Source organism: Lonchura striata, chromosome 3 (assembly GCF_046129695.1).
Source record: "Lonchura striata isolate bLonStr1 chromosome 3, bLonStr1.mat, whole genome shotgun sequence".
In the NCBI taxonomy this organism is placed as follows: domain Eukaryota; kingdom Metazoa; phylum Chordata; class Aves; order Passeriformes; family Estrildidae; genus Lonchura; species Lonchura striata.
The window spans coordinates 113,113,499-113,129,647 of record NC_134605.1 but is presented as its reverse complement, the minus strand read 5'-3'; the positions used below and the strand labels follow the sequence as shown (position 1 = coordinate 113,129,647).

General features: G+C 54.4%; 1 protein-coding gene across 1 annotated transcript in view; it reads left to right on the top strand.

The window, feature by feature from the left end:
* Positions 1-11,143, top strand: part of SELENOI (selenoprotein I) — a 39,807-nt gene extending 28,664 nt beyond the window's left edge. The window contains exons 6-10 of the mRNA XM_077782492.1: positions 2,205-2,313; positions 3,741-3,789; positions 4,182-4,362; positions 5,906-6,088; positions 9,441-11,143. Coding sequence (XP_077638618.1) covers positions 2,205-2,313; positions 3,741-3,789; positions 4,182-4,362; positions 5,906-6,088; positions 9,441-9,557 — 639 coding nt within the window. The 3' untranslated portion in view covers positions 9,558-11,143. The remainder of the gene's footprint in view (positions 1-2,204; positions 2,314-3,740; positions 3,790-4,181; positions 4,363-5,905; positions 6,089-9,440) is intronic.
* Positions 11,144-16,149: the final 5,006 nt, after the last annotated feature.

Below are 16,149 nucleotides of genomic sequence, written 5' to 3'. Positions count from 1 at the left end.
AATTTGGGATGCCTTTTGAAATTCCAAAGCAAATTACAAAAGGAGTTGTTGCTTTGTGCAGTTCCCTATGGGTAAAGCCTGGAAATTTGGGATCCCTTTTGGAATTCCAAAGCAAATTACAAAAGGAATTGTTGCTTTGTGCAGTTCCCTATGGGTAAAGCCTGGAAATTTGGGATCCCTTTTGGAATTCCAAAGCAAATTACAAAAGGAATTGTTGCTTCGTGTAGTTCCCTATGGGTAAAGCCTGGAAATTTGGGATCCCTTTTGGAATTCCAAAGCAAATTCCAAAAGGAGTTGTTGCTTCGTGTAGTTTCCTATGGGTAAAGCCTGGAAATTTGGGATCCCTTTTGGAATTCCAAAAGGAATTGTTCCTTTGTGTAGTTCCCTATGTGGTACCACTGTGGGTTAAAGCCTGGAAATTTGGGATGCCTTTTGGAATTCCAAAAGGAGTTGTTGCTTCGGATGCCTTTTGGAATTCCAAAGCAAATTCCAAAAGGAGTTGTTGCTTCGTGCAGTTCCCTACCTGGTAGCTCTGTGGGTTAAAGCCTGGAAATTTGGGATGCCTTTTGGAATTCTAAAGCAAATTACAAAAGGAATTGTTGCTTTGTGTAGTTCCCTATGGGTAAAGCCTGGAAATTTGGGATGCCTTTTGGAATTCCAAAGCAAATTCTAAAAGGAATTGTTGCTTCATGTAGTTCCCTACATGGTACCACAGTGAGTAAAGCCTGGAAATTCGGGATGCCTTTTGGAATTCTGAAGCAAATTCCAAAAGGAGTTGTTGCTTTGTGAGTTCCCTACGTGGTATCACTGTGGGTAAAGCCTGGAAATTTGGATGCCTTTTGGAATTCCAAAGCAAATTCCAAAAGGAGTTGTTGCTTCGTGTAGTTCCCTATGTGCAACGAATTGGAAAGAGAATTCAATTAATGCAGCTGCATTAATTGGAGTAATCATCTCTCCTAGTACACGGAGACCAGAGCTGGTCCCTGCCTCTACTCTGATCCTTTCTCCCAAAATGTTGCTTAACCCAGGTCCCTGAGCTGCCTGCTGGAGCAAGGCAGGGGTGGAGGGCAGAGCAGCGTGTTCCACCCAGCTTCAGGCGACTATTAAAGCTGAAATAGCCCTGGTGAGCTTCTCCCCAAATCCAGCAGCAGCTGGAGAAGGAAGAGTCCCCGAATGACCCCTCCAGGGCCACTGCAGCTTGTGTCAGACCTGGCCTGTGGTCACCTCGAGAGTTCAAGGCTGCAGCTCCTGCTCGTATCCTCCTCATGGACTCCCTGAGGCTGGAAAAAACCCTCTGAGACCACCGAGTCCTCAGCGCTGCCACGGCCACCTCTGGCCCGTGTCCCCGAGTGCCACTTCCACGTGGTTTTCATATTCCTGCAGGGATGTGACTTCACCCCCTGCCAAGGCCTGAGCTTCCTTGCCAGGCAGAAATTCCTGCTGCTGCCCACCCTGAGCCTGCCCTGGCCCAGCCTGAGCCCATTTCCCCTTGTCCTGTCCCTGTTCCTGGAGCAGAGCCCGACCCCCCCTGGCTGTCCCCTCCTGGCAGGAGCTGTGAGAGACACAAGGTCCCCCTGAGCCTCCTTTGCTCCAGGCTGAGCCCCTTCCCAGCTCCTCAGGAACTCTCCATTCCCTTCCCAGCTCCCTCAGGAACTCTCCATTCCCTTCCCAGCTCCCTCAGGAACTCTCCATTCCCTTCCCAGCTCCTCAGGAACTCTCCAGCCCCTTCCCAGCTCCTCAGGAACTCTCCATTCCCTTCCCAGCTCCTCAGGAACTCTCCATTCCCTTCCCAGCTCCCTCAGGAACTCTCCATTCCCTTCCCAGCTCCCTCAGGAATTCTCCAGCCCCTTCCCAGCTCCCCCAGCCCCTCCTGGGGCTCCGTTCCCTTCCCTGGACACGCTCCAGCCCCTCCAGGTCTCTCCTGGCAGGAGGGACCCAGAGCTGCCCCAGCCCTGGAGGTGCCCCAGCACTGCCAGCCCAGGGGACGGGCACTTCCCAATCCAATCCCTGCTCAGCAGCTCACCTTTCCTACACTTGGTAACGTGGGATATTTGTGGATTTGTTCTATTTTCCTCCTTCCTGCTGTGGGGTAGGACTGAAGGTAGCTCCGAGCTGCCTGGCACAAGGGTGGTGCTGCCAGCCCAGGTGCTGCCAGCCCTGCCCTTCACATTTCTCACCCCTGCTTGTCCTGTGCTTTCTTCCAGACCATTTCAATTGTCTACATAGTGACAGCCTTTGTGGGAGTTGAGGCCTGGTATGCACCTTTCCTGTTTAATTTCTTATATAGAGACCTATTCACTGCAATGATTATTGGTAAGAAACTCCATGTTGAAGCCTGTCTTTTAAAACTGCAACCTTTTTTCCCAAACCCCCTGCTAACGACCTGCTAACACTGCTGTGTTTGGGGCTGTTGCTGAAGTGACTGATTGAGGGTGTTCTCACAGCCTGAAAACCTTTCCCAGGATTTCAAAACAGGGTTGTCTCCTGCAGAGTTATTTCGGAGAACTTAAAACTGACTTCACTCCAGAGAAGCTTAGTTTGTCCTCAGCGAGAGCCTGGGGGTAAAACCAGTGTGGCAAACCCAGAGTTTCCAGGGGATGAAGAAGCCCAGTGGGTGGGTGGTGGGACCTGGCTCCCAGCGGAGCCTCCCCAGCCCTGGGCTGCTTTGGAGGGGTCAGGACATTTTTGTTGTGCTGCTCTGGGGCTGCCTGTCACCCCAGAGCCCAAACACTGCGTGGGAGGGAGGTTGCAGCCATGCAGGTGGGTGGGAGCTCTGCTGGTTGGGGATCTTGCCCTCCATCCACCCACCTAAACATTACATCATAATAAATAATAATAAAATTTAAATAAAGACCCAGCCTCTCTCTCCTGTGGTCAGTGAAAATAAACCACTGCAAAGGGTAGAGCCCAGCTGATGTTCAGTTCCACTCAACTAATTCACAAGTTCTGCTCAGTTTATTTTCTGTGTCCCTTCAGGTGTTCTTTGTCAGTGCTTAATTTCGAGTTAATTGCTGTGTTAAATGTACTTCTTGCAGTTTTATGGGGTGGATGTTCCCAGCTTTCCTTTGACAGCCATGTGACTTAACATGAATAATGAATGTGCTTTTCCTATATGAGAAATTGAGCCCAGTTCCCACACGAGGGAGAGGAGCTGGGTTATTAAAACAGGAATATTTCCAGCCCTGTTCACACACCTTCTGCTGGATAAACAGGGAAAGAGTTGTGCTGGAATATTGTGGAATAGATGGTTCTGATTTAGGTCAGGATTTTTCAGTTATTTGGGTGCTTTGTGTCATTTATCCAGTTAAATTACAACTTTTTGGCAACGTGGCCACTGGAAATGTTTGCCAGAGAAGCAGCAAACTGCCTTTCTTGTGGAAACTCTTGTGCTCAGCCGTGTCATTTGAGGAGTGTGCACTCATGTCTCATTAGAGTTGTATTGTAATTAAGCTTTGTCACCGTTTAAAGCACAAAAAAAGCACCAAACCGATCTCCTTAATGCAGCCCTTTCAAATGGAAACGTCTTCAACTCACAGCAGACTTTAACTTTTAATTGCAGCTCTGGGGCCAGACTTGGGAGCAGCTACTTCCAAACGTGCTGAGCTATTCCTGGGGCACCAGGAACTATTTTTGGTGCAGGGAATTTGAAGGAGAGCCCAGCCAGAGTCTCCTGTTTGGGGTGCATGGGGTGTCCCCTCTGCCCTGGGGCACTAACGTGGCACTTTTCTCTTCTCTTCCAGCCTGTGCCCTCACTGTGACCCTGCCCATGAGCCTGTACAACTTCTACAAGTGAGTTTTGTAGGATCTCAGGAGGGTTTGGGTGGGAAGGAAGTGGGAAATTCCTCCAGTGCCACTCCCTGCCATGGCCAGGGACACTTCCCACTGTCCCAGGGAGCTTCAAGCTCTGTCCAGCCTGGCCTTGGGCACTGCCAGGGATCCAGGGGCAGCCCCAGCTTCTTTGGGCACCCTGTGCCAGGGTCTCACCACCCTCACAACCAAGAATTCCTAATTCCCAATATCCCATCCATCCCTGCCCTCTGGCCGAGGGAAATCATTCCCCCTTTTCCTGTCACTCCAGTCCCTCTGCAGCTCTCTTGGAACCCCTTCAGGTACTTCCTGCAGGCAGCCCCAGGGATTTCTCAGTCATTCCATCTCTTTTCATTTCTCTGCTTGTGTTCCAGGGCCTATAAAAACAACACCTTGAAGCACCACTCCGCCTACGAAATCCTGCTGCCCCTGGTGTCCCCGGTGCTGCTGTTCCTGCTCTGCACCACCTGGATCTTCCTGTCCCCCTCTGACATCCTGGAGGTCCAGCCCAGGCTCTTCTATTTCATGGTTGGAACAGCCTTTGCCAACATCTCTGTAAGAGCTGCTGCTTTACGCTTGAGGAAGTGGAGAATTGGTTAAATTGAGTTTTCACGTGTTGCTGTGAGCAGCAGAGTGCAGATGGGAGATGAGTTCCTGCCTCATTTTGGGGATAAACTTAAAATGGGAGGGCTAAATTTTTGGTCAGAATTTAATTTAGCTGCATAGTGGTAGAATCATGGGATTGTTAAGGTTGGAAAACCCCCCTGAGGAGACCACCGAGTCCAACTGTCCCCCAGCACTGCCGAGGTCACCCTGCTCCATGTCCCCAGATGCCACATCCAGAGGGCTTTTAAATCCCTCCAGGGATGAGATTCCACCACTGCCCTGGGCCTTTTCCAATGTTTAACAGCCAGGAATTCCTGCTGCTGCCCACCCTGAGCCTGCCCTGGCCCAGCCTGAGCCCATTTCCCCTTGTCCTGTCCCTGTTCCATGGAAATAGATCCCAAATCCCCCCTGGCTGTCCCCTCCTGGCAGGAGCTGTGAGAGCCACAAGGTCCCCCTGAGCCTCCTTTGCTCCAGGCTGAGCCCCTTCCCAGCTCCTCAGGAACTCTCCAAACCCTTCCCAGCTCCCTCAGGAACTCTCCAGCCCCTTCCCAGCTCCTCAGGAACTCTCCAAACCCTTCCCAGCTCCCTCAGGAACTCTCCATTCCCTTCCCAGCTCCCTCAGGAACTCTCCAGCCCCTTCCCAGCTCCCTCAGGAACTCTCCAGCCCCTTCCCAGCTCCTCAGGAACTCTCCAAACCCTTCCCAGCTCCCTCAGGAACTCTCCATTCCCTTCCCAGCTCCCTCAGGAACTCTCCAGCCCCTTCCCAGCTCCCCCAGGAACTCTCCAGCCCCTTCCCAGCTCCCTCAGGAACTCTCCAGCCCCTTCCCAGCTCCTCAGGAACTCTCCATTCCCTTCCCAGCTCCCTCAGGAACTCTCCATTCCCTTCCCAGCTCCTCAGGAACTCTCCAGACCCTTCCCAGCTCCCCCAGGAACTCTCCATTCCCTTCCCAGCTCCCTCAGGAACTCTCCATTCCCTTCCCAGCTCCCTCAGGAACTCTCCATTCCCTTCCCAGCTCCTCAGGAACTCTCCATTCCCTTCCCAGCTCCCTCAGGAACTCTCCAGCCCCTTCCCAGCTCCCCCAGGAACTCTCCATTCCCTTCCCAGCTCCCTCAGGAACTCTCCAGCCCCTTCCCAGCTCCCTCAGGAACTCTCCATTCCATTCCCAGCTCCTCAGGAACTCTCCATTCCCTTCCCAGCTCCTCAGGAACTCTCCAGCCCCTTCCCAGCTCCTCAGGAACTCTCCAGCCCCTTCCCAGCTCCCTCAGGAACTCTCCAGCCCCTTCCCAGCTCCCCCAGCCCCTCCTGGGGCTCCGTTCCCTTCCCTGGACACGCTCCAGCCCCTCCAGGTCTCTCCTGGCAGGAGGGGCCCAGAGCTGCCCCCAGCCCTGGAGGTGCCAGATGCCACCAGTGACCATCCCCTCAGCTCTGGGGACAAGCAGCTGTGGCTCCCCGTGCCCGCAGCAGGCTCAGGCTCTGTCCCTGTCCCCTCAGTGCCAGCTGATCGTGTGCCAGATGAGCAGCACTCGGTGCCAGCCCCTCAACTGGATGCTGCTGCCCATCGCGGCCGTGCTGCTGCTGGTGCTGTCCGGGCTGGCTCCGGGCAGTGAGACGCTCCTGCTGTACCTGCTGACAGCCTTCCTCACCCTGGCACACATCCACTACGGAGTGGTGGTGGTAGGTGACAGCTCCTGGGCTGGGAGGGCTGCTGCTCGGGGCAGGGAATGCTCCCTGTGGAACTGGGAATGGTTCCGTGGGAATTTGAGCTGTGTTCCCTGTGAGAGCTTTGGGAAGGTTGCACGGGGTTGGGAGGAAGGAAGGAACTGCACAGGACGTGGCGGGGGCTGTGCTTCCCCTGGGGTGTGTCAGCTGAGGTGGAAACCAAGCACAGAATCCTGGAATAGGCTGGGTTGGGAATTACCTGAAAGCTCAGCCAGTGCCACCCCTGCCATGGCAGGGACACCTCCCACTGTCCCAGGGTGTCCCAGTGTCCAGCCTGGCCTTGGGCACTGCCAGGGATCCAGGGGCAGGCACAGCTGCTCTGGGAATTCCATCCCAGCCCTGCCCACCCTGCCAGGGAACAATTCCCAATTCCCAATGTCCCATCCAGTCCTGCCCTCTGGCACTGGGAGCCATTCCCTGTGTCCTGCCAGGGAACAATTCCCAATTCCCAAAATCCCACCCAGCCCTGCCCTCTGGCACTGGGAGCCATTCCCTGGCTCCTGCCAGGGAACAATTCCCAATTCCCAATCTCCCAGCCAGCCCTGCCCTCTGGCACTGGGAGCCATTCCCTGGGTCCTGCCAGGGAACAATTCCCAATTCCCAATCTCCCAGCCAGCCCTGCCCTCTGGCACTGGGAGCCATTCCCTGGCTCCTGTCCCTCCATCCTTGTCCCCAGTCCCTCTGAGCTCTCCTGGAGCCCCTCCAGGCCCTGCCAGGGTTTTGAATCTCCTCCTGAGGTCTCCAGGGTGCTGGGGAGGCAGGCTGGCGTGGGGATTTTGCTGCTGGGGGAAGCAGCAGCTCCAGGGCCTCCCCTCCTGCTGTCCACTTGTGCACAGATCCAAGGGTTTTTTTCCTCCTCGTGCTCTGCCTGCCTCCCTGGGCTTTGATTCACAAACTTGGAGAAGCCCAGAGTCCCACTGGGAAGCTGCTGAGCAAGGAGGACACGTGTCCCAGCTGAAGTGGGGACACCCACCTTGGGCAGCCCCTTCCCCTGGCAGCCCCAGTTCCACCCTGGAGCCTGTGGAGCCGTGTCCCAGCTGTAATTACAGCCAAGCACTAATAGCCAGCTTGCCTTGTCTTTCCAATTAGTGTAACGAGGCTTCTGTGCAAGAAGGATTTGAGTCACTAAGAAGCTTAAAATAAATTTGGTCTTGGAATTACAGCTGGAGAAGGGGCTGAGCTGGTGGTGTAATCCTCCTGCCCATCCCCTTCCAGGAGATTGCCAGGGCTCTGCTCCTCTCTGCTCCCTCTTTGCCTCCCTCTGCCCTTCCCGGGGCCCGTCTGTGCCAGCTGCTCTTCACTTGGAGCCAGGAGCCTTTCAAGGCTTTGGGATTGGGGCGTGATCCCAACCTGCTCGCATTTGGGCAGGAGTGATGGGGGTTAAAGCCTCTGCCCCGGGTCAAGCTCAGCCTCCATTTGCAGGAAGTGACTGATCCAGCTCCCACTTTGAACGGATTCAGGAGTGTTTTGTACAGAGATCTGAGATGATCAAATTAATTTAAACAGAATAACAAGGGTTAACCCCTCGGGATCCGGGATAACACCCTGGGATCCAGGATAGGCCTCCGGGACCTGGGATAACCCCTGGGATCCAGAATAACCTCTGGGGGTCCAGGATAACCCCAGGATCCGGGATAACCCCCTGGGATCCGGGATAGCCCCCCGGGATAATCCCCAGGATCTGGGATAGCCCCCAGGATCCAGGATAACCCCTCGGGATCCCCTCGGGATCTGGGATTACCCCTGGGGGTCCAGGGTAGCCAGTCGGGAGCCAGGATAACCCCTCGGGATCCAGGATAGTCCCCCAGGATCCGGGGTAACCCCCCTGGACCCGGGATAACCCCCCTGGACCCGGGATAACCCCCTGGGATCCAGGATAACCCCCTGGGATCCAGGATAGTCCCCCAGGATCCGGAGTAACCCCTCGGGAGCCGGGATAACCCCCCTGGACCCAGGATAACCCCCTGGGATCCGGGATAACCCCCCAATATCTGGGATAACCCCCAGGGAGCCGGGATAACCCCCGGGATCCAGGATAACCCCCCAGAATCAGGGATAGTCCCCCGGGATAGCCCCTCAGGATCCAGGATAGCCCCCCTGGGAGCCAGGATAGCCCCTTGGGATCCAGGATAGTCTCCCGGGATCTGGGATAACCCCCTGAGATCCAGGATAACCCCCGGGATCTGGGCTAACCTCTCAGGATCCGGGCTAACCTCTCAGGATCTGGGATAACCCCCAGGATCTGGGATAACCCCTCAGGATCCAGGATAACCCCCGGGATCTGGGATAACCCCTCAGGATCCAGGATAACCCCCTGAGATCCAGGATAACCCCCAGGATCTGGGCTAACCCCCGGGATCCGGGATAACCCCCGGGATCCGGGCTAACCCCCAGGATCCGGGATAACCCCCAGGATCCGGGATAACCCCCCGGGATCCGGGATAACCCCCGGGATCCGGGATAACCCCCAGGATCCGGGATAACCCCCAGGATCTGGGATAACCCCCAGGATCTGGGCTAACCTGTCAGGATCCGGGATAGCCCCCGGGATCCGGGCTAACCCCTGGGATCCAGGATAACCTCTCAGGATCTGGGATACCCCCCGGGATCCGGGCTAACCCCCTGAGATCCAGGATAACCTCTCAGGATCTGGGATACCCCCCGGGATCCAGGCTAACCCCCTGGGATCCGGGATAACCCCCCGGGATCTGGGCTAACCCCTGGGATCCAGGATAACCTCTCAGGATCTGGGATACCCCCTGGGATCTGGGATAACCCCCGGGATCTGGGCTAACCCCTGGGATCCAGGATAACCCCTCAGGATCTGGGATAACCCCCCGGGATCCGGGCTAACCCCTGGGATCCAGGATAACCTCTCAGGATCTGGGATACCCCCTGGGATCCGGGATACCATCCGGGCTACCCCCCGGGATCCGGGCTAACCCCTGGGATCTGGGATAACCCCTCAGGATCCAGGATAACCTCTCAGGATCTGGGATACCCCCGGGATCCGGGCTAACCCCTGGGATCTGGGATACCCCCCGGGATCCGGGCTAACCCCCGGGATCTGGGCTAACCCCCTGGGATCCAGGATAACCTCTCAGGATCTGGGATACCCCCCGGGATCCGGGATACCCCCCGGGATCCGGGCTAACCCCCTGGGATCCGGGATAACCCCCCGGGATCTGGGCTAACCCCTGGGATCCAGGATAACCTCTCAGGATCTGGGATACCCCCGGGATCCGGGATACCATCCGGGCTACCCCCCGGGATCCGGGCTAACCCAGCGCACTCTGCTGCTCCCCAGGTGAGCCAGCTGAGCCGGCACTTCCACATCCGTCCCTTCTCGCTGCGGAAGCCCAGCCCCGACTGACTGGGGCCGCGGGAGGAGCAGACGGGCCCGCGGGCCGCGCCAGGACTGTAAATACCCGCTGCAAACCGCCCTGTAAATACCTGAGCCATCGCCACGGAGCCACCCAAACCCGGGCAGGCCCGCTGCTCTGCCATCCCCGCGGGCTCCCAGCTCGGCTTTTGGGTGGGCTGGAGGAGGAGCAGCCCTCCGGGTCGCTGTTTCTGTACCTTAGACCGGCTGAATGTTCCCAGAGAAGCCTCTGCCTCCGGCCCTCCCTCGCTGCTTGGGGGCCAAGAGGCTTTAGCAGAGCAAAGCACCTTGGCCTGACACCCAAAGCAGCGCAGCTGATTCCTCCGGGGGCAGGGGGATGGCCTGGTGGTCTGGGCAGTTCCTGGCTGTCCCCTGTGCTGGCCTGGGACTTTGGGAGCAGATGGTGGCAGTTCTCCCACGTTCTGTCCTGCCTTCCTGCTTTTGGGCAAACACATGCTAGGCACCTCTGTTGTCTTTTTTTGGGTTTTTTTTGGGTTTTTTTGAGGGGGTAAAAAATGGACAAGCCAATCAAAACTTGCAGTTCAATTCTAAAATTGGGGGGGCTTGGAAAATCAGGGCACAGTTTCCCAAAGGAGTTTCCCATAGGATTGGGAGTGTGGCTTCTGCACGTTGTGTGGTACCTGGGACCACACCTCAACACGTTCCCGTGTGTCCGTGTGTGTTCCCAGTCTGGGAATGGGGTCTGGGCTGTGGAGGGTGGCTGAGACTGCAGAGCCACCTCTCCCCATTCCTGCCCCCATGGATTTGGCTCCCGGGGTCCTTCCCTGCTGCCTGAGCCTCTTTTCCACAGCCAGGAGCAGCCTGGCCCTTCCCTTCTGCAGTTCCACCACTGGGAGAAGCACCTGAAGGCCTGTGGTGCTCACGTGTGCTCCTTCAGGATGTTCCCAGGGGTGGGAATCCTTCGGATCCCCCTCTCCCTGTCCCCAGCACCCGCGTGTCTCATCCAGGCATCTCTTCTGTTTACTGTCCGCTCGTCAAAGATGTCCTTGCGTTGATTTTGTTTTTTAATTCGTTTTTATAATTGACTTGGAGTGGGGTGGTGAAGACTGAACGCTGATTTTCTTTCCTGTTGGCTCGATTCAAACGAAGACCCGTGCTTGAATGAAGAGTGTAGCTTAAACCCAGGCTCTGGAAAGGCTGCATCCGGAAGAGAACAAGCACAGATCCCGCAGGTGGAGCTGCCATGGGAACAATTCCTTCAGACACCGACTGCTGTGCGAGCGTGGGGGCATCACAGCTTGCCCAGAGCACTCTCCTGCTGCAGGGGAAGCCTCTTGCTGCTCTGGGAAGCCTTCAACGTGCAACTGCTGTTTCATGCTTTTTCTTTTGGAAATTGGAATCACCGTCACGCCGAGACTGGAAGCGCCGAGGTTGAGCTTCGTGAGTTCTTGGTTTGCTCGGTCAGCCCCTGGGCACCTCATGGTCAGCCTTGGTCAGCCCTTGGCCACTCTGCTCAGCCCCTGGTCCCAGCACAGCCCGTGAGGAGCAGACTCACCCTTCCCAGGGCTGCCATCCCTCGTGGGAGGCTCTGGATCTCAGGGCTGCCGCGGGGCTGGGAGAGGGGGCCGATGGTTTTCAGAGTTTATTTAATAAAGTAGCTTCCTCCAGTCCATTTTACTGATGTTGTACAGAAAAGAAAAAAAAAAAAAATCCAAACAAAACCCTCCGTGGACAAATTGCTTGGGCTGCACCTGAGTTTTTGACTCGTGATATTTAATGAAATAGAATTATGGAGATAAATTGAAGTCCTGCTCACACAGGAATCAGAGGGAATCTTCAGCTGGGCCACAGCTTCCTGTGGGACTTGTGCAGATAGCAGAGCTGGGCTGGCAACAGTGAAAAATGTGGATGTTGGATGATTTTTCTGTCTAGTTTTGTGTTTGCCCAAGCAGGGGACAGCTGAGCTGTTCCCCCAGGCTTCCAGCTGAACTCTGGAATCCCAAACCTGGCGCTTGCCTTGTCCTGTCTCTTCCCATGGGCATCACTGGCCCCTGAGGATTTGGGATGCTGCTGAGGCTGGCAGGAGTTGTCTGAGCTTAAATCTTGGTGTGTGGGAAGAACATCCCTCTCCAAAACTGGAAGTGCTTCCTCTGCACAGGCTTTATCTTGGGGGAGTTCTGGCTCTTTGGTGCCTTTAATTTATTGCACCTTGAAAGTAGAAAAAAAATCTCCTTAAGGCAGCGCTGGGGTTTGGGCTGGTTTTTCGTGGTGGGGACAGGGATGGAGCAGAGCCCATCCCAGTGCCCAGGCAGCTGCTGGGGAGGGGGGGTTCTCCCTGGGCTCTTAGAAATCCAGTGATTTCTGTTCCTGGATCCTGAGAGGGGAATAGAAACAAAGAGACCAAACCCTGTGTGGCAGCTGAGAGCCAACCCTTCTATTGCCCACCGTGGGTTTGGGTACTGGGAATTAAAATAAAATTAAATTTAAAAAAAATAAAATAAAAAATGTTCCTGGGTAACAGCCCCCGAGGGGGATGTTCCGTGCTGGTGGTCCCTGGCTGGGCTCTGTCCTTCCCGTGGGCTCTGCTGGGGATGGAGAGGGCAGGTCCTGGCTGTCAGCTCCTCCTGCCCCACAGCTGATCTGTGTTCTCTTCTTCCAGGGGTTGGTTGCTCCAAGCCTGGGACCCTCCCAGGGATCCAGGGGCAGCCACAGCTGTGCCAGGGAACAATTCCCAATTCCCAATCTCCCAGCCAGCCCTGCCCTCTGGCACTGGGAGCCATTCCCTGGGTCCTGCCAGGGAACAATTCCCAATTCCCAATGTCCCACCCAGCCCTGCCCTCTGGCACTGGGAGCCATTCCCTGGCTCCTGCCAGGGAACAATTCCCAATTCCCAAAATCCCACCCAGCCCTGCCCTCTGGCACTGGGAGCCATTCCCTGGCTCCTGCCAGGGAACAATTCCCAATCTCCCACCCAGCCCTGCCCCTGGGTGCTGTCCCAAATCCCTCTGCAGCTCTCCTGGAGCCCTGCTTGGTCACGGTGGGGTTTGGCTGCTGCCTCTCCTTGCAACCATCGTCCCCCTGCCCCAAGGCTTTGCCAGAGCCGGGAGCAGAGGGCTGGAAGTGGGAACTCCCAAGGCTTTGGGAACATCTTTAAGCTCCTTGAGCAGAGCTGGCTTGGTGTCACCTCCTGGCCTGTCAAGCATCTGCAGCTGGGAGTCAGAGCTGCTTTGAGCTCGGCTCCAGTGAGGCACCTGAGAGCATCCATGCCTGCTTCTGAGAGCTGGAAACTCCCCAGGGAAGGGGTGATTTTGGGAAACCAGCCTTGGCTCCTGCTGGTTTTGCCCACCTCTACCTCCGAGCTGTGTCAGAGCGGTGGCTGAGGTGACACAGAGGCTGCTCTCGGTGGGACGAGGACAGGATGAGAGGAAATGGCCTCAAGCTGTGCCAGGGGAGGTCCACGTTGGATATTGGAACAATTCCTTCGTGGATAGGGCTGTCCTGCCCTGGCACAGCTGTGCAGGGCAGGGGTGGAGTCCCCATCCTTGGAGGGATTGAAAAGCTATGGGGATGTGGCCCTGGGGGACATGGGGCAGCACTGTGGCCTTGGTTGTGCTGGGAGAGGTTGGACTTGATGGGCTCCGAGGGCTTTTCCAGCCCCGGTGATTCCATGGTGACAATGCTTGTGGAAAAGACCCTCTGGCCCATGCAGGTGTGGTCAGACCTGGCTGGAGAAGTCCCCAGGCTGGTCTCCAAAGGAAGTGGCTGGGCCATCCATCCCTGCCCCAGGAGAGGAAGTTTTCGGGGTAATTTCCCTCAGCCCACAGCCCCCGTGGAGCCAGTTTGGTCAGAGCTGGTTGGAAACCTCAAAATCTGCCCCCATCCCTCCCTGCCAGCAGGGACACTGCTCCTGTCCCTGGGGCTGAAGGGGACACTGGTGCTGTGATCCCCGAGTCCAGAGTCTGGGGGCTCAGGTACTGCAGTGGGTGTGAATTCCAGTCTGTTCAATGCTACTGCTGAAATATTTATTGTGTTTAAGCCAAACAGAAAACGAATAAAGTTCAGTAAAGAATAAAATTTTCCACACCTTTTATGGGTGTTTGTCTTTTCTTTCTGCTGAACGGGGTGAAGAGGAGAAGGTGGAGCAGGGAACAGGCTGGAGGACAGCGGGCAGAGATGGATTCATCAAGTCACAGCGATTTGGGCAGGAAGGGACGCTCCAGATCAGCTCATTCCGTGGGCAGGGACATCTTCCACTGTCCCAGGGTGTCCCAGTGCCCAGCCTGGCCTTGGGCACTGCCAGGAATCCAGGGTGGGCACGCTGTACCAGAGCCTGTCCACCCTCACAGGGAACAATTCCCAATTCCCAATCTCCCACCCAGCCCTGCCCTCTGGCACTGGGAGCCATTCCCTGGCTCCTGTCCCTCCATCCTTGTCCCCAGTCCCTCTGCAGCTCTCCTGGAGCCCCTCCAGGCCCTGCCAGGGGCTCTGTGTGGGAATCTGGGACCCTGGCAGGGGTCAGGAACCCCCTGGACAGAGCCCCAGAGACACTGGCTGTGATCTCTGGCCATGGAAAAGAGTTTTCAATCTCACAGGGTGAATTACCAGCTCTGAGTGTTTGATATCAGTAATAATTAAGTGTGGCACGGGTGCAAAAGTAAAATTTTTGGATTGTAGACAAGGGGTCCAAAGGGGACAAGCTGGAGGAAATTGGGTGTGTCTTGTCCTTTTTCTCCTTCTTCATGCCCTCCATGTCTCACTGTGGTGTTGGCATTTTTCTGTTGGTTCAGGCTGGGGACACACTGCCCAACGTAGGTGACAGATATTGGCACGTTCTTGTAAATGCAGCCCAGGGAGTTTCTGGTATTGAATGTTTGTCACATCCCACTGAGGGCAGAGCCCCACACGCTGCCCTGCAGGACAGAGCTGGGCAGGGCAGCAGAACATGTGAGAGATCAACAGAATAAACAACCTGGAAACCAGCACAGACCAATTATGGCTTCTGCTTTGGCAGCGGGGCTGACAGAGACTTTTACAATCTCAAAATCATTTAAATAACGCAGATTCTGTCAGCTCTGCAGACCTTGCTCTTCTCCAGGCTGCACATCCTCAGCTCCCCTAAGCGGATTGCTGCGGTAGGTGTAATGGAATTAAGGGATTGCTCCTGACAATAGGTTTCGGAGGCGCACCGGGTGTTTGTGTTCAGTTTTATCTCCATAGGACAATGTGAAGGATTTTTTGGTTATGTTTTTAAATGTTTGAATTAGTTATATAAAGTATCTAACATCACATAGTTTCTATTTTAATATTATGCTACAGCTTCAAAACTATATTTACTGCACTTTTTAAAAGAGATTAAAACAGCACCACTCAAAAGAGATTAATACAGTCTAACTTTGCAACGCATTTAGTATTAATTTTCATATTTGCGAAGAGCAAATTATTTATTATTTAACATTAAAATCATTAATGTTATTTTAATGCAATATGTATTTTTCACACCTAAGGTGGGACAAGGGGGATAAACTGTGGGAGTCCAGTCCAACTCATGGTATTATGCCACAACAGGGACGCTGCTCCTGGAGCAGAGACCCTGAATGGAGCAGAGCCTCTGCTGCCACACCTGTGGCATTCATGTTCTCTGGACAGACAGACACAATTCTGACTCTCAGGATTTCTTGGAGAACACAGAGAGAAGAGAAAACAATCTTTATCTCTGCTCCTTTGTTTTGCCCACGTGGGATGTGGTTGGAGGTTGTTCACCTGCAGTGATGGCTGGGTTGGATTCTGGGGAAGTTGTTTGGGGTCAGTGACCAATGGAAAACTTAGAGTTTGGGGTTTTAGGATATAATAATATCTATTCAGCTAAGATGGAGATTTTAGGACAGTGGCTGCTCCTTCTTCACCTTCTCCTCCATGGGTTTGGGTGCTATTTTGTAATTGGACAGAAAAGTCCACATGGCAGACTTTGAGTGATTAGTTATTGGGTTAAAAGTGAGAATAATTTAAGTGTCATTTCTTATTTGGATACTTGAGCCTTAAAAGACCTTGTAAGTCTTGAAAGGTAGTTGGCCGTTTTGTAGCTTGGTAGTAGAATGCTGTAGAACTCATGATTTGTAATAGAGATAAGAAACAATAAACATCTGAGTCCAAACACGAGTTGTCCTCTCGAGCGCCTTCAATCTCAACGTCGACAAAGAAAAAACGGAGCCAAAAACCAGCAGTATGTATCGCAAGGTTAACCACAAGTGATATTGTAACAAGAAGTGCAAGATAAAGCAAACATGAAATCAGAACAAACAAGATATCAGAGCAAACACGGTATCAGAGCAAACGAGATAACAGGGCAAGGGAGATAACAAACGCCATCAAGAGCAAGATAGCAAGTCTTAACGGAACTTGCAAACTGCAAAATCAGCTAAGAACAAGTTAGACTGAAAAACCAGAAGCGCCAGGCATGCAGCAAAGATCGTGGTAAAAAGATCAAACGTGAGGAAGACTACAGAAGACTTCATCAAAAGACCACCTGAAGACTGACAACGACCACAGAAGGAACCAACGCGCGCACGACGGCAACAAACTGTTGTAAAACCATGACACGGCTTTATGCAATTATGAATACGCTAATGATATGTTGTAATTGTGACACTGAGCAGAAGAACTTATAAAATATAAC